This window comes from Glycine max, chromosome 12 (assembly GCF_000004515.6).
Source record: "Glycine max cultivar Williams 82 chromosome 12, Glycine_max_v4.0, whole genome shotgun sequence".
In the NCBI taxonomy this organism is placed as follows: Eukaryota; Viridiplantae; Streptophyta; class Magnoliopsida; order Fabales; family Fabaceae; genus Glycine; species Glycine max.
In genome coordinates, this window is record NC_038248.2 from 35,075,820 (window position 1) to 35,101,702 (window position 25,883).

The 25,883-nt window shown below is 32.1% G+C and overlaps 4 protein-coding genes across 5 annotated transcripts; 1 reads left to right on the top strand and 3 right to left on the bottom strand.

The window, feature by feature from the left end:
• Positions 1-4,848: 4,848 nt before the first annotated feature.
• Positions 4,849-5,872, top strand: LOC100794278 (auxin-responsive protein SAUR50). The gene has a single exon (XM_003539382.5). It carries the CDS (start codon positions 5,211-5,213, stop codon positions 5,619-5,621), a length of 411 nt encoding a protein of 136 aa, XP_003539430.1. The 5' UTR covers positions 4,849-5,210; the 3' UTR covers positions 5,622-5,872.
• Positions 5,873-8,397: 2,525 nt separating this feature from the next.
• LOC100785099 (ABC transporter family protein) lies at positions 8,398-12,300 on the bottom strand. Of its 2 annotated transcripts, none has more exons than NM_001360256.1 (6): positions 12,187-12,300; positions 11,800-12,025; positions 11,009-11,082; positions 10,684-10,894; positions 10,365-10,599; positions 8,398-9,746 (listed from the first exon to the last, which is right to left on the bottom strand). In NM_001360256.1, the coding sequence occupies exons 2-6, from the start codon at positions 12,007-12,009 to the stop codon at positions 8,689-8,691; spliced, it is 1,788 nt and encodes a 595-aa protein (NP_001347185.1). In that variant the 5' UTR covers positions 12,010-12,025; positions 12,187-12,300; the 3' UTR covers positions 8,398-8,688. The 2 variants fall into 2 exon arrangements, with proteins under 2 accessions (NP_001347185.1, NP_001347184.1); NM_001360255.1 differs by having other exon boundaries at positions 8,413-9,746; positions 12,141-12,300.
• A 4,189-nt stretch (positions 12,301-16,489) lies between these two features.
• Positions 16,490-18,672, bottom strand: LOC100794794 (heavy metal-associated isoprenylated plant protein 3). Its single transcript, XM_041007180.1, has 2 exons — positions 17,503-18,672; positions 16,490-17,413 (listed from the first exon to the last, which is right to left on the bottom strand). Exon 2 carries the CDS (start codon positions 17,376-17,378, stop codon positions 16,986-16,988), a length of 393 nt encoding a protein of 130 aa, XP_040863114.1. The 5' UTR covers positions 17,379-17,413; positions 17,503-18,672; the 3' UTR covers positions 16,490-16,985.
• Positions 17,532-18,258, bottom strand: LOC121172717 (heavy metal-associated isoprenylated plant protein 3). Its single transcript, XM_041007245.1, has 4 exons — positions 18,250-18,258; positions 17,983-18,151; positions 17,757-17,873; positions 17,532-17,596 (listed from the first exon to the last, which is right to left on the bottom strand). The coding sequence occupies exons 1-4, from the start codon at positions 18,256-18,258 to the stop codon at positions 17,532-17,534; spliced, it is 360 nt and encodes a 119-aa protein (XP_040863179.1).
• Positions 18,673-25,883: the final 7,211 nt, after the last annotated feature.

Below are 25,883 nucleotides of genomic sequence, written 5' to 3' on the forward strand. Positions count from 1 at the left end.
ATCTTGAGTGAAAGGGACTAATTAGGTCTCAATTGCTTAACATGGGGTACACTTGTACGCCAATGTGAGCATTCAAAAGTATCAAAGAAACAAAAAAATATTAGTTTATGGGGCCATGTCCAAGTGATAGATAGCAATACGATGGAAACGGGTTAACATATACCGTGAATGCCGTAAATCCGACCCAATTTAATTTTTAAAAAAGGGGTATATGTGGTTTAAGCCTAAGTATTCAAATGTCTGTTTTTAATTTTTTGATTTGTTTTTCAATTTTGTGGAATGTGTCAAGTATAGTTTTTGTTTAACACAAAAAATTATCTCCTTGTAAATTGTAATGATGGTCTCTTGCAAATTCTTTGTAGTTAAGTTTGTGTGTGGTGTGTCCTGAGGTATTAGTTTTCTTAGGTTTTACTTGGCAATTTGAGAATCTAAAGTCATGCATGAGCCATGAAATATAATCTAAGTTATTTTACATATTGGTGGAAAGTATTTACTTGTTGGGCTGATAACTAATTTCTACTGAGAATTATACTAATCACCTTTAATTAGTGAGGTCTCTCATTTCCATAATGTTTTTTTGCATCCAACTTAAGATCTTTTTTAATAGATCCGAATTTCATATCACTTAAATTAACCATGTGTTGGTATCTATATATTTGATTTGTTGATGACTACCCTACAAATTAGAGTGTTACTAACATTTTTTGGATCATTTCATTTTAACAAATTATATATAAATATAATAACAAAATAGCTGTACGCACAGACGATGATCAAGCATTCGTAATAACTAAAGTAAATGACAGTGTTAGCCCATATCATTAACATGACATAATCTAAAAATTCGGTGTCTGAATATTCCACAGGTTTTATGAATCAGTAAACGGTCATAGCCTTATTATGTTCTTATACTTTCTAGCCACAACAATCACAATTGTACCTTCAGCCATACGATTTAATTCAAAGTGATGTCGCGAGCACTTCTTCATTTTTGGTCCGCATATCATCGGTACCAAAATTTTGTCCGGTGCTATATTTAATTTTAATGTACCACGAGAGAAAACATATTATCACAGAAAAATAATTAAATTTAGACTTGCATAATCATATATGAAAAATTAAAATTTAATTATATAACTTTTTAAGTGATCTTATAACATTAAATTTTGACTGTTTAGTTATACAGTTCAAATTTAATATATATGATCCACATAAGACTCATCCTCCAATAGCCAACAGTGGTTGCTTGCTGGGGATAACAATGGATAGGATTTTATAGTAATTGTTTCCAAACTGTATTTAAAAATAATATTCATACCCAACTCATTCGTGCCCAATTAGCAATTTTAATTCCCATCTTATATATGTTGAATATCTATATATTCATACACATGTAGTTTACTTATATATAAGATTAATAATAATAAATCAATAAAAAAATAATTAAAATAATTATTATAATTATAGTAAAATTTTATTTTTAATTTATTCAAACATAACATTAAAAACACATATAATATTAAAAACAAATAAACATAACATTAATTCATTCAAACTTAAATCATAAATAAATAAAAATTACAAAAAGAATCATCTAACATGACAATTGTTAAAATTAATGTTCTAATCGTTTAACAAAATTTTAATTAAAAGTTTAAGATTTTTTACTCTAATGAGAATATTGATAGATATTAGAAATTGAAGACTTAGAGTATTAGTCATGAAAAATATAATTATTTTTCATAAAAAATTATATATGATACTTGTGAGATGAAACCAATTGAGTATTATAATATTTGTACCGCCCTCATATTTGTGCAAAAAAAAAAATTCATAGAAAATTATATGATATGTGTGGGATGGGATGAGTTGGGTATTATAGTATTTGTGTACCCACACTCATAGTTGTGTAATTTTATGGGTATATACCGGCTTCGTACCAACTACAATATTATAGATAATTAACCGTTTTGCTTGGGGATATGGGATATTTTTACGAATATCTATATGTGCAGGATATTATATACTTTATCATCCTTATATTTGGCCCGTGTTCCATAAATTAGTAGTGTGTTGCTTGCATCGATCTTTGGTAGCGAAGTGGCTTTTTTAACAATTATACACAAATATAACAAAATAACCTGTGTATAGCTAGCCGATGGTATCATTTGTCATTAGTAATAATTGAAGTAAACGACAATGTTAACCTGCATAATTAATTAATTAACGCAACAGAGTAATGCAGTATGATTTGCTAAATCTAAAAGTTCTGGTCCGAGTCTTCCTTCTACTACGGTTTTTGATGAAACTGTAATAAGTCGTGTTTTCTTGGCATTATTTAAAAATATATATTTCCATATGTAGTTAAAATTTTCTAGCCATAAGATTCAAAATTGTACCTTCTAGACTTTCAAATCTGTACCCTGCAGTTCTTCTTTGGTCCGCATATATATAATCGGGGTACGAAAAATTTGGCCTCTCTTCTATATTTTAGTGTACCACGATTAAGACAAATAGGCATCAAATTCAAATTAAGAATCTGTTTGAAAGCCTTTAAAATTATAATATATTATAATGAGATGAGTTAATCTTGATTTTGGTCAAACTTTACATGTTTGGATTGTTTTCAAAATCACCTTGTAATCAATTATGATGCAAAAAAATATGAGAATAATTAAAGCAAGTAAAAATAACTTTTACTTCTACTAAAATTAATTCTATAAAATAAATTTTATTTAAAATTAATTTTGTCATCATCAATCTAAAGACACATTACGTTCAGATAATTTAAATAACTATTATATCATTCAATAACATGATATAAAATATGTTTTTTTCTATCGGTTTAACCATTGAATAAAATTTTCGTAATTATTATCAGAAAATTTAATAAAGCTAAAAAAGAATCTGTAATAACAGATAAAACGTGAAGATCGTCCGTTCTGACAACGAAGGTTGGAGTTAGGACGATGACTAACGTATCACAGCTGGATGCAATTCTTCTGATTTGGCAAAACATTTGCTTAAGAAAGAATGGTTTGTGCAATTTCTGTGGAAGCTTCCTATTGCTTGACGCATGCCATGCATATTATCTCGATCAAACTCTCAGTACAAAACTACAGAACTACAGATAACATGTGCACATGGAAATCGTACGTTGATGATATGATACATGAAATTATGAACAGAACCATGATCAGGAAGAAGGTGAGTCAAAATCGGCTAGATGAAGAGAATCAAGCTACTGAGAGGAATGATACACGTGCCCAACATGAACAGATCATAGATAGCAGCGTTATTAAAAGACAAATATTATGTCATAAGTGTCCTTCAATTTGGACAAATTGGCAAGGTGAAAAAATGATAAAAGATACAGTCAAAATTTATTATTATGTGAACACAAATTAAATAAAGAAAGTAAGAAACCATTTTGTTGGTTGCTTAAGTTAAGTAATAAGTTACGAAAAAATAAACTCTTAAAAACTATACAACAGAATCAGCTAGTTTAATTAATTAACTTTTTGCTGCTGTAAAAAAAATAAAGAACTAACTTTTTAAGATTATACCAACCCTTAACATACACAAGTGTATATTATGTGAAGACCATTAATAGTAATTAAATACCAATTAATAATTAATTTACCACTTAATATAACAAATAATTATTTACACGGCGATTATTAATATATAATATCAAAATATATGCATAGAATGATCTATATAAATCATTTTCGTCCGAGGAAGCTATATATGATGGTATACAAGAATAGGGTTTGATTGACAAAAAAAAATTTTCTAGTTTATCTTTTTAAAATTATAAAATAACATTGTTTATAAAGATGATGTAAACATATTTAAATTGACCCAAATTATATTTAACAAAATAATGTTCGAATTGAATTTTGTTACAAGGGAATCACCAATACCTATTTTCTCTCATCAAAATTGATGATTTTTAATAAATTTTAATCAATCACATTAAGTGTGAAAGAGTATCATTGTAGGCATTTCTCATGTAAAAATATTTAGATTATGGGTATGTCAAAATTAAACTCCTTAAAATAAATAAGTGTTTTTTTTATTAAAATTATACATGATGACTTATTTAACAAATTTGTTTGACCTAAGTTGAACTTAATATTAGATTATTGACGCCTACTGCAACAGTCTAGTCTATTTTCTTATCTGATTGTGTAGTGAAAGGTTTTGCTTTTAACGGTGATGATAAGGTTGTCATCGAAAAAGACCTAGTGAATGTCATCGTCGTTACTAAAAGAAGGCGTAATCAGAGAAGTAGCATTTTGCACTTTTTCTATTTTGTCTCCATTTTTTATTTCAAATTTTTATAATTTTATTTCAAAAATATATACATATACGTCAACTTAAACGTCCAATCGGAACTCATCTAATTTTGTTATTTCCCTAAAACTACCCGAATTCAACTTAGGGAGACCCTTGTGTGATTATATAAGAGACCTTATATTTGCAAAGTGCTTTTCTCGAATTTAGCAATTTTGTCAAAGAAACAATATTCACAATTTCTTATGCAAAAGTTTAAAAATAGAATCGCATATTTTTATAAAGCCTAAATGCTATAATCAGCATCGGACACAAGATTAAAAAAAGTAATTAAAAGTAAAAAAATATTTTAGTGAAATGTGAAAAAAATACGTTAAATTATTATTTGTAAATATGTTCTCATATGATTTTTAATAAATAAAATTTAATTTCTTAACCAAATATCTTAGTAAGACACTTTTTATAATTGTTAAGAAAAAAGAAAAAAACTAACCCATAGTGTATAGAAATGAAAAGAAGGGTTACCAATATTACCAAAGAGAGTAATGGAATGGAATGGAATTATATGGGATAATAATTAGCTAGGGAATTGGAATCCGACACGACCAGCGAAAAGGGACGTTGCATGGTATGAAAAGTCGTATAACACTGCACCCACATGCCATGTCTCTTCTTCCCCAATTTAACACTCCAACAATAATCTCTATCTACATTTCTACACCTTTTTTTTTTTTTTCCAATCTTCATCTTAAGCTGCTACCATCCAAATAATCTTATCTACACTCACCCTTTGGCTACACCTATATATAAGTATCATAACTGCCTCAAACACTCAAACAACCATCACCAAACACAACACACACTTTCATTGTTATTATTACATTATCAAACAACAAACACTACTTGTCATTATGGCCAACTTCAGTAGTGTCAGAAACAGCAGCAAAAAGAAGAGCGTAGTAGGTGGCATTGTGAAGTTCAAATTCGTGGTTGAGAAGCTCCAAAAGAGACTGATCTTGCTAGGGAGAAACAAAGAAGGGTGTGATTCTTCAAACTCAAGCTATGTGCCAGAGGACGTGAAGGAAGGACACTTCGCAGTGATTGCAGAGGGTGGTGGAGAGGAACAAAAGAGGTTCGTGCTGCCACTAAGCTGTTTAACAAACCCAACGTTTTTGAAGCTATTGGAGCAAGCAGAAGAAGAGTACGGCTTTGATCATGAGGGTGCAGTAACCATTCCTTGCAGGCCTTGTGAACTTGAGAGGATACTACTTGCTCACCAATGGCATCAAGAGGGAACTTGTAGAAAATCCTTGGTATTTTAATAACTATTAATAATAATGTAGTCTACTGGAATTTTTACATAATTAACTTTCGTTCCTGCACACACCTTTAGTCAAATTGATTTTTGACTGTCTAATTGATTCTTCCACCAAGAGCTAATAAAAAGTTCCAGCTTTGAGATTCCTCTCATAATACATGTTTTTCATCATTTTTGGGGGGGTTGACTTAGTTTTAAGGAGTTTACTTACTGGTATCTTATTGCTGGTTTATTTCATCCACGATTCACTATAAGAATATTCCACTACTAATAATAATTACTAGTCATTTAGTTTGTCTTCATTGATATTATCTTTATCATCAGATATAAACATGGTAGGAACTAGGTACGTATGTGTGTATACTAATTAATATGGTGCACGGATATTGTATATGAATTTTCTATATATATTAGTATAATGCATCGTTTTATTGACGCAGGCTTATAATATTTATAGTACGTAATTATTTTATTTTTGTTAAACAAAATTTATACCAACATTAAGACAAGGATCTAAGAACTGTGTATATATGTTTGGAAAAGGTACAATCCTCTCTCCAACATAAGTGGACATTGTACTCAACGATACAGTGTGTTTGTTTCTCCCTATTCACACTTTCTTGAGCACCTAAACGTGATTTAGTGGCATTCAACGAATTTTTAAACGAAAAAACAAACAAACCAGCACTAGTTATAGTCTTCTATATTAATTTCCTCCAAAAAGAGTGAACACCCATTTTAGATGCTTAATCGCAACCAGTGTATTAATTAATCCCCTTTCCACGGCCAAATAAACACCAACGTCAGCATGTTTGCATATTTTTACACAATTAAATTCACAAACATTTCATTTTTTATCTCATGTAAAAATATTATTCTTGTTACATGATTCCAACGATGATTATACTCTCTTGTTTTTAGTTTGGGATGAACACTAGGTAAATTTCGATCATAAACAATAATATGTTTAGTTTTTTTGAAAAGGAATAATAATATGTTTAGTAAAACAATAATTAAAATTTTCAAACAAGATTTTTTATCTCAAATTTGTACTAAATTATAAACAAAGCCTGTTAAGAAAATTTCAAACTGCTCCTTTTTTTTCATAAAATGTCTTCAACTTGTCTCCTTTATCCCACCAGCTAAGATGCACTTTTTGGCCCCTCTATCCCCACCCAGATAAAAGGTGTTATGATAATTAGGGGCATCCTTACTTATAATGAAATTATGGCTGCAACCAATGATTCTACTGCTTGTCGACTGACTTTAATGCCATGAAAATTTCTTGGCATTTAAATTCATGCATAAAGTTGCGATTTGGGAATGCCCCTATGATACCAGCTGTTGATGTACAATGAAATGAATAATGCAGATATACACTCACATACTCACTAATACTCAAGTTTGTGCAAGCAGAACACTCACTAGTACTCAATTTCGGGCCAGGCATGAAAAATAATTATCATGAGTGATGATAACATTCATGTTTTTTAAACACCTAGCAAACATTTATTTTATCTCTTTTAGTATCAAATTATAATATTTATACTTTTTTTTTTACTTTTATCTCTCTCTTATTAGGTGTCACTTGACATATTGAGTATTTATGTATAATTTTTCTTTAAATGAAGACATTTATGCCTATTTCGTCTCTTGTACATATTTAATTGCGTTTAAAAAATTAGTTTATGAATTTATTATAAATCCTTTTTTTACTAATTAGTCACCGGTGAATAGTAGAAACATGGCACTTTCGCAACATATAAGAATTAATCATTGAGACATCAGAAGCAAACATCAAGTAACTGTATGATATAGGTACCCAAAAAAAAAAAGTAACTGCATGATGTGGACGTTGATACAAGAACCTGGTGATGTTATCAAAGGGGTGCAGCTCCGAATGAATCAGATACTTACAGCCTTACACGGTCAACTGCTTGCTTTGTGTTTTCTGTACCCTTGCTAGCAAAATCATGAAAAAATTATTATATAATATGGGATTATAACATAATGTATTCCTAATTAATCTCTATTATAAGTAATCAAATTTTATTCAAAAAAAATGTCAATTAAAAATCTCAATTACGTGAAGATTGATCGAAGATTATAGATATAGTATTACCGTACCAAGTAATAATTTCTCAAAACCATAAGAATACGGATTCTGAGGATAAAGTGAAGTTGGCTTTGAAGATACTCAAGAAGAATGGTTATGGTAGACAACATGAAGAGGTCAACACAGCTCTCAGCTAGTTTTTATAATGATGATCTACTTTTCTAAGTCGAAAATATGTTTTGCGGGAGCACGAGTCTAATCATATTTGACTAAGATTATGTTAAGTCATATCATAAAGTTACGAACTATTTTTGGGCTTGTCATAATTCATGAATGGGAAAGCAATATTTGATAGATAGCATCAGGGGATGGGATACTATAGTATAGAGTGAGGGGTGTTTCAAGTTTGTAATTTTGTGGAGACAGTGGTGTATGGGACGTTTAGTCTAATCAGGTATGCTTCAGTATTTTGAGTACATCTTGTACTCAAATATACTACGTTATAGTTAAAAAAATCTTCAGTATTTTCAGTATTTTTTTCATCAGAAGAATTAACTATTATCATCAACCTAACTGAAGTATTTTGATCAGATGAAGTAACGAGTATAATCAAACCCGATCTAGTCTGATTTGCGTATACCTCTAAAATAGCTGGGCCTTAATAATTTTCTCGGGAAAGATGAAGGGAACTTGCGAAGGATAAAAAATTACTAGGAGGAAGAGAGGCAGAGGAAACTAGTGCAGTAAATATAATACTCTAGGTACAACATATCATTCACATACAGATAGGTATTACATCTAAGGTCCCCTGTTATTTATCATGCTGATCGGCAACTAAAGGATAAAAATACAAATTACTGCAATCTAACGGGGGAGGACATGATTTCCAAAGCGATTACTCTGCAGAGCCATTTAAATAAAAAAAATCACCATGGAGAAATCCAACTCAAGCAGCAGTACGTAACGTAGTCCTTAGATGGTGATATGCTGGAGTGTCCCAGTCCCACTATCTTCTTCAGTCAGATAAACCCGCCTTTGACCTTAGGTGCTCCTTGAAATCCATAATGTCACCTTCCCATCTGGTCACAGCTTGATCAGCACACACCCATATCTCATGGGCAACCTGATTTATGAGCCTAAAATCATGGCTAACAAGCACCATGCCACCATCCCATTCATTCAATGCCTCAGCCAATGAGTCAATTGTTTCTATATCCAAATGGTTCGTTGGCTCATCCAAAAGTAGCAGGTGAGGCTGTCTATAAGCTAACCATGCGAATATCACACGGCTCCTCTGCCCATCGGATAAATTCTTCATAGGCATGACCTGCGCTTTGCCAGACAGTCCAAATTTCCCAATGGCTGCTCTCATCCTCTCCTCCTCGTTTCCAGGGTATTCTTTTATCATATACTGGAGGGCAGACATTTCCAAGTCTAGCTTCTCAGCCAAGTGCTGGTGATATTGTGCAATCCGAAGGTGATTGTGGCGTCGAACCATGCCATCTAGAGGTTCCAAATCACCAGTCATTAGCTTCAGTAACGTACTCTTCCCAGCTCCATTGGGTCCAACCAGAGCAATCCTAGAGTCTAAATCAACCCCAAAGTCAAGGTTCTTGTAGATCAGATTATCAGGAGTGTACCCAAATGTCACCTCAACAAACTGGAGGACAGGCGGGGGAAGTTTTCCCACATCAACAAAGCGGAATACCAAAACTTTGTCTCTTACCACCTTCTCTGCAAGTCCACCCCGCTCCATTTTTGCAAGAGTTTTCTCTTTACTCTGAGCTTGGCGGGCTAGTTTTGCTGATCCATGACCAAATCGGGCAATGTATTCCTTCATCGAGGCAATTTGCTCCTGCTCCCATTTGTACTGCTTCATCTGGTTCTCTTCCAGTTCAGCACGTGTCTGAACATATTGATCATAATTACCAGTGAAGAGTTTCAGCTTCTTGTTTTGCATGTGGATGATATTTGTGCAGACACCATTAAGGAAATCCTGTGAGTGTGAAACCACAACCAGAATACGTTCAAACTTCTTCAGATTCTCTTCGAGCCACACACAAGCTTCCAAATCTGCAAATATATTTTTCAAAAACTATGAATAAATTCCAGGACCGAAGGTGAAACACACTGACATATGTAACATCTCACGGTCGCAGATATCATATAGACACACAAAAAAGATCAAATTTAATTTGAAAGTATAAAAGTAACATCAATGACAGCTTTAGTTCAGATTGCATCAGTTGCATTAGCAGAAATGCAACCACCATAAAATGAAATGATAATGCAGAGACGGGATGCAGGGTGGACAATTTCTCAACAAGATATAATAAGAAAGATCAATTAACATTTACAAGAATGAAACGATTGGATCTGGCATTCACAAATCAACCATGTTGATGTACAGCAGCTGGGAATATATTATTGTATCTCGAAGCAACCCTTCCATGGCAATCCTTTAATCCTTTTTCTAAAGCAGACACCAAAGAGAAGTTGCTCTAAAAACTATATGCAGAGGCCTACCCACCTACTGGGTAAACTAAAAGGATTCAACAAGTTCATGGCTAATATTTGATAGACATAATTTATATCATAGATAAAGAATCTACAGGACCTTCCATTTAAAATCACAACAAGTGAGACAGCAGAAAAAATCATCACATCAGCCACGTGAAAATCAATGCATACCAAGGTGATTGGTTGGTTCATCAAGTAAAAGGATGGTAGGGTTCATAAATAGAGCACGTGCTAAAGCAATCCTCATTCTCCAACCACCAGAGAAATCGCGTGTCTTCTTTGCTTGCATCTGCTTGTTGAAACCAAGACCAAATAAAATTTCAGCAGCACGCTTTTCTGCAGTTGATGCATCAATGGCTTCCAATCGTTCATAAATACGTTCAAGAGCTTCCCCACCCCCATCATCCTGGACCAAAAACCAATCAAGTGAGCCAATGATCCAAAAACATAAGAGTGAGAAAAAAGCAGATTCTATGTTACTTAAACACACCTGCGCTGCCAAAGCTTCAGCTTCTTTCTCCAATCTCAACCTTTCCTCATCACAGCTTATGACAGCCTCCAATGCAGACATGTCAGAGGCTTCAATTTCCCTGGTAAGGTGATAAATATCCATGTGGTCTGGAATAGGTAGCTCTCGACAACCTATAGCCGTAAGCAGGGTAGACTTCCCACAACCATTTAATCCAAGCAAGCCATAACGTCTGAAAGGAATTTAAAGTAACTAAGCAAGCATAATCACCAAAAGAATAGTACAATTATAAACTTGAGCATCCTAACCAGAAGCAGAACAAAATTGTAATGTAAGGATGACAAACCTTCCATAATTTAGCTCCAATTCGGAATCAACTATCAAATCATGTCCATGAAAAGTAACTGACAGAGATTCTATCTGTAATGACGGCATAAACAAACAAGTCAATACAACACTGATCACTGTAAGCAATTAGCTACAATTAATAAGGCAGAAATATCCTTTTCATTGCATAATATTACAACATCAACCTTCATCCAACGAATTCGCAATTGGTTGCTATTTGGTTACATTCATGAAGGAGAACCAAGTTTGTGAGGTTGGCAACATGGTAGAATGCCAATGCTACAGACTCAACTGCTTGGCTATGCTCCCATGTAAGCAACAATAAGCTAGAAGCAAGACTTGCTATACTTGAAATGTCTTTTTATAGAACTTATAGATTATTCTTCTAGTTTCCTATTTCCGGGGGGACAATGCACTATATGCAGACAAAAGTAAGCCGGAATATTTTCAATTGAAAAATCAAGGCAAATTTTAATAGGCCAAACAAAAGGGAAAAATCTTTGCAATAAACTTTTAGCTAGACCCTTAAAAAAAGAAATAATGTTAAATCTAAGTTCAAATAACAGCATAATTTTAGACACATATTATCACTACATTAGATGGAGCCAAATTCAGGGGAATCAAGGCACCTATACAAGTAAGCGCTTTAGGCGCGTGTACTTGTTTTCTTTAATATTAAGACAGGAAACAGATTATTCAAATCTTTGGAAACCAGTTTCTTTGTTCCAGCTCAACCTTCTTCAACATTCTACATCAGCTGAGCTGTAATAAGAGTAACATGGTTCTCACCCTAATATCCCTGGAAAGAGGATGCGAGCAGAGGACACCGGTGCAGGTTCGATCGGATATCTGAATTTCCCCAATTCCGTTGGCAAGCTTGTCGGCGGCCTTCTCCGACGACGTCGTTTTCGACGAAGCAGCTGCTGCTTTGCCTCCTCTCTTGGCCGCTGCCGCCGCCTTCTTCTGCGCAGCCTTCTTCTTGCTCGCGTCAGACACCATCTTCAATCTCTAATCTCTGAATAGCAACAAGCAACTACCAATTTAGAAATTGAAAAAGGGAAAAAAAAAAAAGTAGACATAATTAAATTCAACGGGGAAAAGGGAAAAATCAGAGGAATGAAGATGCAAACATTGGATAGGAAAACAAGAGATCTAGAGTTCTATGTCTGGTGCTACCGTGAGAGTAAAATCCCGAGCAAGAGAGGGCTTAGGGTTCTTCAGGCTTCGGTTGGAGTGGGAAGAAGGTGAGGTTTCGAATATATAGAAGTGTCGGCTTCCACGGACCACGTGTCCCGGAGGGAGTTACCTAAAGTTTAGAATGTTGCAGATAAAACGTTCCACGAGTATATTCTAGCTTAAATAAGTTTTTTATTCATTCAATTTAATTCTTTATTTAATTTGAATTTTTCACTTTTTAAATTGATTTAATTTTATTTTTTAAGTTTAAATCATAAAAATGATAATTTAAAATTATCATCACAAAATACATATTTTTAAAAAAATAAATCAGTTTAAAAATTAATAAATCAAATTAAATAGAAAAAACTAAAAGATTAAATTCAATTAGTTTAAAGATTAGAGAATCAAATTGAATAAAAAATTAAAAAAAATCAAATTAATCTTAAATTGTATGTAGGGGTTTTAGGATTACAATTAGAAAAAAAATTGTAGTTTTGATCATTGTTTTTTTATTTTTGATATTCAATTTTGATAATTGTTTAATTGTCTTAAATTGTATGTAGGGATTTTAGGATTACAATTAGGAAAAATTTTGTAATATGTGAATATTCCGAAGAGATATCAAGTTGAGTTGCTTACACTAAAATTTATTATCTTTATAACTTATAATAACATAAATTCTATTTGATTTATAAATTGATATAAATTGAATGCAAGATTATTGAGAAGATGTATCATGTATCATATATCAAGACTAACATGGTGGAAGGGATTCAATAAAAAAAAAAAAAAATTGATGGAGTAGATAGGTGTGACTTTTCTTCCCTTGAAAAAGTAAATTTCAAACAGTCTATCTTAACTTTTCTTTTTTTTTTGAAATTTTTTAAAAACCCTATAACCCTATCTTAATTCTTCATAAACTTATGAATAGAAGTGACTTGAAGAGACTGTTACAATTACGGTAAGGAATAGGAAAGGGGAAAACACTGCACTCATTATCTATTCTGATCTGATTCTGTGAGAGAGAGAAGCCACTCCCCTTTTGTCACAGACAAGTTTTTCATTTGTCAAATCTGCACTTTGATTCTGTGGGAGAGAGAAACATGTTATGTTCGATTGGCAAGTGCACCAATTCACACAAGTAATATAAAACGATAAGATCAAGTATCGTATCCACAAGGAATTTGTTTCACTTAGACTATGTATATTCAGTATGTAAACACTTTTAAGACTTGAAATAAAATAAATATAGAGTGTGAATTGAGTTTCTGCACTATTGAACTATTTAAGCAAAAACAAAATATTTAAAGTTATAAAGTGTGACAACTATCAAGTTAAAAGCGTTGGAGAGTTCCTAATGAATATCTCTTGCCGTATGAAAGGTTTTTCTCTATTTAATGCTATCCTAGTGTTTTTACACTGAGAAAATACTCAGAACATGATTCCTCAGATGAATGAGCCTAACTCTCTTAGCTTTCGTTCTTGATTCCTTAACAAACTCATTCTAACAGAGTTGCACTAAGCATACAATGTAAAATAAACTAGATCACTGCACTCCATTCTTAGACATACAGATTTCTAGCTTGCTCTATCAAGTTATAAGGTTTTAAAGCATTTTCCAATACTAAAAGGCCTAACTACACATACAAATGGGTGATCAAGCCACAAGCATGTCAAATAAGCATAGATAAAAGTAAAGAACACCAGGAAATAACATTAAATAGATAATAAGAGTATTACATCAAGAGTTTCAGTAGTTACTTCCCAACAACGAGGTTCTAGCCTTCCATTACAAGAAAAGCTTCAAAATACAAGAAAGAAACTATTTTTGGTGAAAGAAATTGGAAAAAGATGATGGAGAATGTCTTCTCCAGCCTCTAAACCCTACATCTCTCTGTTTTTTCACGAAGCTAGGCTCTCCTTGTTGCTCTAGACCGGTTGTCTCTTTTAGTTCCCACCAACCTCAGTATTTTAAATGCTTTTGGACTTCTCAGCTTTCGAAGGCTCGCTCAGCGAGCATGTCTCACTGAGTTAGAGTTGATGGATTTTCACTTAGGAGAGTGGGCATGCTGAGCGCGAGAAGAGACAATGACCTCGCTGGGCGGGCTGGCTGCGCGTTGAGCGCGCAGATCTCTGACTTATCTTTTTTTAGGGTTTCCCATCCGTTAAACGAGCTGGATGTCTCGCTAAGCGGATGGGTCTCTCTGAGCCTATCTTCCTCGCTAAGCGAGTCATCAACAACTTTTACCTTCTCTTCTTTGACCTAAAACTGAGTTGGATTCAACATTAAGTTACAAAAATAGAGTTTCTATTCTATAAAATCACACAATAAAGAAAATATATACAAATTCTACAAAAAGAATCATAAATTGGGGCACATTGCTATTTTCCTTGCAAATTTTCAATACCAAACTCACTTGTAAATAGAAACTAACAAAGCACTCTCTTCCCTAACGCACTGTTGTTGTTGTATCTCTTTCTTCCCTCCATTACACTAAGAAAAGGTAGGCAAGTTTTCTCAAGTTCATCTTTGAAGGATTAAATCTTGATGAAACCAATATATGTTTTCTATAGCATTTTTAATGAGTCAAGTTATTAAATTTATTTTCTTATCCTGTTTATTCATTATTTTTTGCCTAAACATATCAAAATTGAAGCAGACCCTTTCCTCTCTCTCTATATATATATGGCCTTTTCTTTTTCTCTGCTTATAGGTATATTTAATTATGGTCTACAAGCTTTTGTTTATTACTGAGGTGGTAATACATCGTTTGTACTTGCATCAAGTTTCAAATCTCAAGATTTTAATTCTACTTTCATTAATATATATACTTAGATACTTAGAAAGACTTAAAGAATAATAAGAAACACATATATAAGTATTATTACTAACTGCAATACTAAGACATGGTATTATATAAATCATTTTCTATATACTTAACGTAACTTTTTTTCACACATGAAAATCAGATTATTATATTAAAGTTGTACAATTAAAGCTGATATAAGAATAAATTTGAGGTGAGACATATTGTTAAAGTTCCAATTATTAACTTGAAAAAAAAAGTGGCATATTGCATGTCTTTAGTAGGTTCATAACAGGAAAAAAAAATTAATAGACTTTCATTTTTGTGGTGTTGTAATGTGCGTTTGAAGGGGACATATGCTACCATGGAATTATGAAACCAACATGGGATTGCATAATGACACTAGTTGCCACATGGTGACAGACCCTTTATTCTCTATCCTTTTTCAGCTCTACTGGGTCAATAAATTATCGCATCATCACATTTCCTTTTTTTAGAGGAAAAAAAAAAGTTTAATGGACACTCAGAAAGAGATAAAAAAAATATAATTATGATAGTTTTTTTATGTCATAAATGATAAAAAGATAAAGATAGAGGAAAAGAAAGATGAGAAATGTTGATCAGATTAAAAAAATAAAATATTTGTATATTATTGTTCTTTAGGATAACGCAACCCATTCCCTTTAAGCCAATTTACATTATATATATGCTGAACATATTCAACTTCAATGAAGGTTTCTAAATAAGTAAAGAGATTAAACCATTGCTTAAGAAAGTAAACAAAGTTCCAATACAAAGCATATTATAACCACTGTGCTATGAAAATTGGACTACGATTTTTCCTCACATTAATATTAATATAAAGTTCCAATATAAAGCAGATACAATATAAGATTGTTGGATAATTTTGTGTATCTAGAAATGGGTTTTAAAATCATGAAGCGAAGAAGAACTTCCAATGTAATTGGTTGATTATTTTGCATAAAACACCTATGATTTTATGGTGCCACGGTCTGTTTATGTTGCACTGCTGTGTCTGTTTTATATGTAGGCAAACAATGCCGAGGAACAACTGAGCGGCGGTACTATAACCCAATTTCTCGATGCTTTAAAGTGGTTCTCATTGCCTCAATGAAATTGCAATATAGTTCAAGTTAAAATTATCCAACCCCAGCTACCCAATTGCATTAGTACATATTTGGAAAATCAGGTAAAAAATATATTTTTGTAAGAGAATCATAACCCTTAACTTTTAATTTTATTTTACTTTTATTTATTAAATTACATTAAAACGCACTATAATAATTTCAATTACAATCAAGCATTCACCTAATTCAGCAGGGGAAAGGGAGAGCAATATAGCATAACCGTACACAGTAAACTAGGAAGGAGCCAAATTGGTAGCATGGGTGGAAAAGAGCAGTAGAGTGACCCCACTGAGTGTTCAACATCCTCAATTACTCGTGGTAGGTTCAAACTTCACTAACAAACCTGGCACCTAGGAAATGGCACTTGGCCTGTGAGTAGGACAAATTATACAGGTAGCTAGAAAGGACAGACACAACTACCTCTTCCTCACAATATTGACACCTCATAAGGTCTTTAAAATGGTGCGGCATTCTTATTTTCATTCCGTCCCAACCCCAAATCCCCAATCATAAAATTATCAAGAGTGATAAAATAAGCTAAACCAAGCTAATTGGTTCTTTAAGTATTCTTCCATTTCAACATTTACATTTGCATCATATACTAACAATAACAAAGTCTATAACATGAACATCATTGGTTAATCATATATTGAAGACCTTCCTATTAACTGAAAAATTTTCTATAGGCTTTTCCACACCTAGAAAATAAAAATAAAAAAGATTGTCTTTTTAACTAACTGAAAGAAAAAACTAAATACACTATTCTCTATTGTACCACAAGGTAGAACCAAATCAAATCCTCTATTGCCGAGTATCGTCAAATCATCATAAACTCAAAGCCTCACATAATGTGACAAGCATAGGGATTTTCGTCGCTGAACATCTGCGACACAGGATGATATTGCCCCATGTAGTTATTAGAGTATTCACCATAACCATAACCATAACCATATGCAGGTACCATATAGCTGACAATGTTCTGGTCCATTTTCCCCTGGCAATTATCACCACCACTCTCATTATCCTTATCAGTGTTTCCTTTGCCGCCGCCATGGCCATTGTCACCCTTTTTCTTCTTCTTGGCAGAGCCATTCTCCCCTTTCTCATCACTTTCCTTTTCCTTCCCCTTCTCTTTCTCCTTCTTGGGAGGTACCACCTCAACATTCCTCTTAAACTTCTCCTTCAACTTCTTTGCCAAAGCTGTTACATCCATCGTTCCCTTCACCATCACCATCCCCTTCTCTCTATCTATACCCACGTCTTTAACCCCTACGCCACAGTACCAATTCAACACACGTCAATAAAAAAACACCAAACAAAAATCTGAAAACAAATATAAAAAAAATTATGAAAGACACCTTTTGTCTTCAACACCGCCCTGCGAACCCTATCGCTGCAACCCTGGCATGGGCAAAGCGCCGTCACCTTCAGTACTGCCGTCGTCACCGGAGCCTGTCATGAAAAAAAATCAGACAAAAAAAAACACCACTTTAACTAAAAATAATAACAGAGAGAGAGAGAACCTCTTTGTCTTTAGATTTTTTGTCGTTGTTTTTGGGCTTGTCTTTGTTGGGAAGGGAAGAGACAATGTCGACATTCTTCTTCATCTTACGAGCGAGCTTGTCCCTCAGTTTGGCGGGGTCAACGTTTCCGGTGACGGTCAACTTCCCGGTCTCAATCTCCGGCTTCAAACTCTCCACGCCTTCAACAAGAATGTTTAATTTCAACGCTTCAGTTAAATCAAATCAAAACAAAACAATAAATAAATAAATAAACAATATTAAAATTTTAAAAAGATATATGTTTTATGTTTAAGAATTAAGAGTTGGCATGTAAACCTTCGAAACCGCAAACGCATTTCACGATTCTGGAAGCACATCCTTCGCAATGCATGTCCACCTTTAACACTAACGTTGTTGGATTTGAGGATGTTGTTTCCTCTTTCTTCTTTCCTTTGTCCTTTTCCTTGTTCTTCTTGTGCCCATAATCACTCTTCTTCGTCTGCTTCTGCAATTCAAAAGGAGTGCTTAATTAACACTAACAATATACATTTAACAATGCGGAAAAGAAAAAGAGAAACAAAGAAGGAGTTGTTGAAGTTCAACCTGACCCATTATTGATTATGAAAAATAGCAGTAAGTAAACGTAACTGACGCTAGTGAAGTTTTATAGTGATAGGGGATAGGGGGAAGGTGAGGTTAAATGCTTGATAACTGTGAAATATGCCACGTTCTACATTTCTTTTTTTTTTTTTTCTTTTTAAATTACTATAATAACTTGAGGCTGTAGCTTTTTACATCGGCTTCTGTTAGTACGTTCTGTGATTGGGTTGGGCCGTTATCAAATTTGCGGCTCTGGACCTTCTTGCTCTTCCACGTGGGCTGTCTCACACATTTAACCCTCCTTGCCTTTTCCGTTTACACATTTAATTTACTTTAAACTCTGGGTTGAAATCAAATGTAGAGTTTACTGCTAATTTAGTAGCTTAACAAGTAACGTAACAATGGTGTAAATTGTTTCGAATGTTATCATTTTTAACCAATAATATTGTTTCTCTTAACAAAAATTAAGAGAAATATTTGTGTGGTACTCTTAGACACACTTTTTTTAATATATTTTCTTTAATTGATTGAAATGTGTTGGAAATTATTAAAAATTATCGGTCTCGCATCTTATTAAATGATTGTATCTTCCTACATTATAATTTTTAATAAATTTCAATCAATAATAAGATGTGTGTTAGGATTAGTGTATGTTTGGTTCCAAGTTAAAGATCACGATGTTTCTTATCCCACTAGATCAGAGATAGGGGTGTTTGTAGGTCTCTTCGAGTCGATTTTGGTCAACTTCAATGCACAATACAATCAAATTTGATTTTTGTTTTCATAAAAAGAATTTGAAATTCAATCCAACCCTACCCATTCATGAACGGTTTGGTTCAGTCGACACCAATGAATTGTCCATTCAAATTTGATCCTTTTTTTTAATTACTATTTTATATCATATGATTCATTCAAATATTCAATAAAAAACCTACTTTGCGGATCCAATTTTTAGCATTAATAAATTGAGGAACCTATTTGAGACACTCTGAAATTGAGAAAAATACAAAAGAAAAAGGTGAGATTAGTAAAGGAAATGGAAAGAACAACGCTACAATCTTGAAAGATTAACAAGTTGAAGATGATTCGTCATAAAGAATAGAATTCTTTGATAAGAACCTATGTTTCACACAAGAATCAAGAGAGACACTCTCTTAATTGTGTCCAATATGAAATTTCATAAAAAAACCTGTCAACAAAGTGTGTAAGAAGTCTATTTATAACTCCTACTAATAATTTAATTTAGGCCCAAGACCGAATAACTAATCTAATAATTTAAAGACTTACAAATAATAATAAGAGGTCATAGCTCATTAAAAGTCTAAAAATAGGTCTAAAATACAATTAAAAATGAAAATAAATCTTATTCTAAAAGTTGACTAAAATAAATGAATTTCCCTTCTTCTTCTCTTTCCTCCATGAAAGAATTAAGTCTCTCATTGAATTCTTCTTGAAATTTCTTACTCATTGCTCTAGTGATTGGTCCATCCATAAGCCAAAATTTTTCTCCTTGGACAGTCCTCTATCACCACGGGTGTTTCCCATCCCATTGGATCAGAGATAGAGGTGTTCGCGGTCCGGTTCGAGTCGATTTTGGTCAAATTCAAGACCCAACTTAATCAAATTTGATCGGTTTGATTCAGTTCGATTTTCATAATTTTTCTTTTTGAAACTCAATCCAACTCATTCATGAACGGTTTGGTTCGATTCGGACCAAGGAATTATCCTTTTAAATTTGATTTTTTTATTAGAATTACTATTTTATATCATGATTCATCCAAATATCCAATACAATTAATATAATATTATCAAATATCTGAAAGTAGTAAAATTGATTCATTTAATACCATCAACATAATATTCTAAAATAAACTGATACAAATTAAAATAAAATATTTTTCAACAAGATTTACTATAATAGTTTGAATCACACCTATTTTCTACAAATTAATTTCTTGCAATCAGATTTGTTGAAACCAGATTTGCTAAAACAAATTAACAAAATATGATCCATTGATATTATAAACATGACAGAAAAACTAAATATAACAAAAAGCTAAAACAAATAACAATGTACCTGCAAGTAATGCATTAAGAATTGTGTTCCAACCCTTAGAGTCCCAATATTAATAGTATTTAAAATCAAATCAAACAATTCTAAAAATTTTGATCGGTTCAATTCGGTTTCGATCGGATATCTATAAATCTAAACATGTGATCAAACCTTTACATGAACAATTTTGATCTGTTTGATTCAATGTTGATTTAAATACATAAATGACTCAACCCAAATTGTTTGGATTGGTTTAGGTTAATTTGGGTTCACGGGTGACATATACCCGTGAACACCCATACTCAGAGACTAATATGGCTAGTAATGTATGGTTGTTGCTAACTTAAGAAAATTTTTACATACGGTGGAAATTGAACATAAACTCTCTAGCTAGATCATTTTTACTCGTGTGAATGCAATAAGACCTTACACCAATACATCAACCCATTGAGTTGAATGAGTGTGTTATTAGCCCTCCTCAAAATTTAATTTTATAAATTAATGTTAAAAGACATATCAATTGACATTTATCCTCTAAGTGTTCACATGTATATTTATTTAAAATAAATTGATGTCAAAGTTAATTTTAAAATAAGCATGTGATTGAATGGTTTTATTCTTTATTTTATATTAATTTATAAAATAAATTACGTTTAAAAACATATCAAATAAACTATTGTTTGGACTTCTGATTATTTTTTATGGATGGACTTCTGGTTCAGATAAATGAAGAAATATAACTATTTATTTATTTTCTTGTTTTAAAATAAATGGAAAACTAACATACTGTGTTCAATGGATCAAAAGGATAGGAACCACCTTCACTTGCTTCTTTCATTGAATATTCAACCTAAGCGTTCACACAAGATCTTAATCTATATTGGTGTCTTAAGTTTCATGAAATAATTTCTTTCATTTGGATTTATTGAAAATTTCATAGACTAATGTGTATACCAAAGTGTCACCGAATAAAATATGTTTTCTTATTGTATATGTAAATGATATTTTATTTATAACTTTTTTTTGCTAAATGTCTACTTATAGCTAATAATAAGGGTTTGCTACATTGCTACATATATAAAGTAAAATAATTAAAGTAAAATATTTTTTTTCTAAGCATGTTGACACAAATGATATGAATAAGCATCTTATATTATATTATTGACATTAAGATTTATAGAGATAGACTCCAAATTATTTTAAGTACGTCACAAGAAAACCTGTATGAATAAAGTTTCGGAGAGATTTCTGAAAGATTATTTACTAAGCGTTACTTCCATTGTAAAACCTGATAGGTTTAATTTGAAACAGCACCAAAATAATGATTTTGAGTGTGAAAAAATGAAAAACGTATTTTTATATATACGTCTGTTGGGAGGTGGAGAAGCTTTTTAACTTGGGATTGCGAAAGAAACGCTTTCAGGGACTCCTCTTCCACATTTTTATTTCCTCTCATTTATTTCTCTAACATAATTAATGGGATTTTTTTTTATATATAATTTGACTATGTTCATTGCTCCTTGAATTGGATCGATCTGAGCATACCATTTCGCTTAAATTTGATTTACCATTTCAATCAAAATTATTTCATTTTCTACTCTCGTAAATTCTATAGATGGTTTTTTTATTTATGAATTTAAACTATTACAGTAGTAATGGTTAAATATCAAGACAAAAGGATTATTTTTTTAACCATTTAATATTTAAAACACTAATAGTGTTAGTATCAAGATAAAAGGATTTTTGTTTTTGTCGTGCTTTAGAAACCATGAATATCACAACCTATTGTTTGTGGTTTGTGGTTAACTGGTTAAAAAAAATTACACAATGGGATTAAAGTACGAATTATATTATTAAATAGATCATTTTTTTATGAGCACAACTGGATCTTATATTCTTGTGCCAATCATTTAATAACATTATAAATTTAAAGGATTAAAATGAAAATTTTAAAAGATGAAATACTAAAATAGGAATTAATAAAAAAATAAATGACAAAAATGTATTTTAGCTAAAAAATTTAAGTGGATTTATATATGGTAGCAATATGTCCAATTTGGATGAAAAAGTGAAGAATAAATTATTATTTTTGCATAATGACAAAAATATCCTTATTTATCTTATATTTTTTTATTTAAGATATTTATATTATTTTATATACATATATATTTTATTTGTTTCCTTTCTTACCCTACCAAATGATATAACATTTCACTCTTTTTTTCACTTCTTTTTTTTCATGATAAACTAACACAGTTAAAAAAAATTGACATGACAAATCACAAATATGACAAAATATGAGGATATGATAAAAAAAAATTAAGTTTGTGAATGAGAATATCTCATATATTTGTTTCCTTTCTTACCCACCAATATAACTTTTCACTCCTTTTTTACTTTTTTTTTCCTTTCACGATAAACTAACACACTCTTAAAGAATTTTGACATGACAAAAAAATAGGCGAGGATAAAAAAAAATTGTGATTCAGAATATCTAATAAATGCCAGGTATTGGCTCTAAAGTCGTTAAAATGGAAGAGTAGCAAAAAATAAAAGGCTAAAAAAAATTAAACCTAACCCATCTACGATTCGGTCCATTTGGGTTGAATCCGTGGTGGGTCAAATTGACCCATCAAAAAAAAATTATTACTATTTTATGATCTTAAAATATTTTTGTTATATAATTATTTGTTGTTGTGTTTGACTTATAATAATTATCTTATATGAGTGATGAGAAAAATTATTGTATGATAATATTATTTGTCTTGTTGAACTTGTAATAGTTCTTTTTTTACTTAAAAAAATAATTTTTTTGAAATTGGAATTACCAAAACAAGAGAAGTTGTTAGCAAAATGCAATCATTAATGTATTTTATTTTTCATAAGATTTTTTTTTAAAAAAAATATTTTTTAATTTATGTGGACTAATCTATTTAACCCATCAATATGTGATGTAAACTATTTTTTTTAGGACTTATGAAGAGATAAATCAAGTTGGATTAATCCATTTATAAGATAAATTAAGGTGAATTGAGTCCAACAAAGCAGACTATTTCGTTTTGATAACACTAATTGACTCCAGCTACTTTCCCTAATTCTATTTGTGTGTCAAGGCATGCATAACGTCTCGATCGTAGAGAAACATCGTCCAGATATGGGCTGGGCTCGAAAAACTTTAAATATATATGTGTAAAATTATATATTCCCCCCGATGTAAAATGGATCGATGCTTGTACACTAGTGAAAATTGACAAAGGAACCAATCCTAACAAAATTAGCTAGAGTACAGCAAAACTATTAGGTACTTCTAAAAAAACCATACACACGCCCCCAAAAGAGAGTTAGACATTTGTGTTTGTAAAGAAAAAAAAATATTGATCGTTCGATTTTATTCAAAAAATTAAAATAAAATTTTGTGCCATTTTTCTAAAATAATCATGCAACTTTGGCTCAATAAAATTTCTAATTCTTAAAACAATTGTGATTTTTTTATTAGATTTTTAACTTTTTTCAGATGAATCCATTAAAAAAAATTCTATTGTTAAATGAGTCTCCTTCCTACTAGACTTTTGTTACTTTTTTTCATCGAGTTATTTTTGTTTAAACGAGTTTCTTGTTTCTTCTTCTTTTATATAATGTCTTTTTCCATTTTATATCTTATTGTAAATGAATAAAATAATTAATTCATGAAATCTAAAGTAATTAAATGAGAAATGATTCTAGAAACAAATATCTTCTTGAAGTGCATATGGACACACCAATTTTTTTTCTCTTTCTCTGAACAGTCCTAGTCTAGAGATTGACAAAGACCAAGACTTTTTAATTGGTGTAAAGACACTTTCACTCTTCAAACACATTAAGAGGCTTGTCAATCGAGGGAGAATGGGTGAATGATCCTAATAGGGTGAAGGAGGGTGTAGAAAATTTCTTTGAGGAAAGATTCAAGTAGGTGGAGGAGGATAGACCAAGATTGGATGATGTTGACTTTAAAAAGATATCTTGTGATGATAATTTGTTGGTTCTAGTCGAATTTGGTGATGTTGAGGTGAGGGGGACGGTTTGGGAATGTGATGACTCTAATAGTCCAGATCTGGATGGATACAATTTCAGGTTCATTAAGGCTTTTTGGAATATCCTCAAGAAAGATATCATGAGATTTCTTAAGGAATATCATGATCATGGTGTTTTTCCTAGAGGGTACAACTCATCTTTCATCTCTTTTATTTCCAAAGCCATTGATCCACAAATTTTGGGAGAATTTAGGCCAATTTCCTTGTTGGGGTCTATGTACAAAATTTTGGCAAATATTCTCTCAAATAGGCTTAAGAGGGTGTTGGACAAGGTCATTAATTCTAGACAAAACACTTTTTTAGCTGGAAGACAATTGCTACATAGGATGTTGGTTGCAAACAAGGTGGTGGAGGAGCCAAAGAGATTGAAGACTAAATGCTTGATTTTCAAGGTGGATTATGAGAAAGCATACTACTTGGTTAGTTGAGAATTTTTGTTTTACATGTTACAAAGATTGGACTTTGAGGATAAATGAATAAAGTGGATTAAAGGATGTTTGGTGAGTAGTAGAGTTTCATTCTTGGTGAATGAAAATCTATAGAAAGAATTTTCAATATCAAAAGGATTGAGACAAGAAAATCCTTTTTGCTCTGCAGAGGTGAGGATGAGTTGTTGGATCACTCATTTTTATGGTGCCAACAGGCATGAAAGGAGTGGCAATTGTCTTACAAGTGGTGTGGGGTGCAAATTGTGTTCCCTACAACTAGGAAGATGCATTTCTCCCAACATGCTTCAATAAATGAGAGCATAAAAGCAAATGAGAGGTGGAATAGCGCGTGGTGTGGAATAGCCTGAACACTGTGGAAAGATAGGAACAATTTGATTTTCAGGAATAAACCATTCCACAGACAAAGTGTCATACAAGACATAATGTTCAACATGTGCTCTTGGTTAAAAACTTTTGATTCTTCCTTTGGCTTCTCTTTCTTTCTTCCAATGCAGTGTGACCCTAGGAGAATGTTTAAGGGGATAGTCCAAGGTCTTACTGATATGTTTGTGGGATAATTTGGTTAAAATGTGAGGGACAACAAATTCGAACGTGGTGTTGGTGTTGAGATTAAAGATGATGGCACAAAATTTAGTGGATGACCAATTATGAAGACAGAGAAGGCGCAAGTGTGGTAAGGGGAAAAGCGGTTGGTCATAATCTTTTTAATGCTGGTAAGAAGTTATTGTTGGAAAGTGGGGAACGATTATAATGGCTGGTTACAGAAATTTAATGTTGACATGCAGTAGATTTATTACTCTTTGTTGACATTATTAATATGTTGTGCCTCCTTGGTTATTATGTATATTCCTCGTTTTTCGCAGGAGTTGAATACTAAGTAACCATGGGGACCCTTTTTTGTAATCTTAATTCTGTACTTCTGGTAGCTTATCATTATAATACATATTCTTAGCCGATTTTTTTTAAAAAAACAACTAAATATCACCAACAAATATTTTTTCTAAGGTAGACTCTCTTCTTTAAGCATTTTTACATTGTCCTTTTATAGCACATACCTTGAGTGTT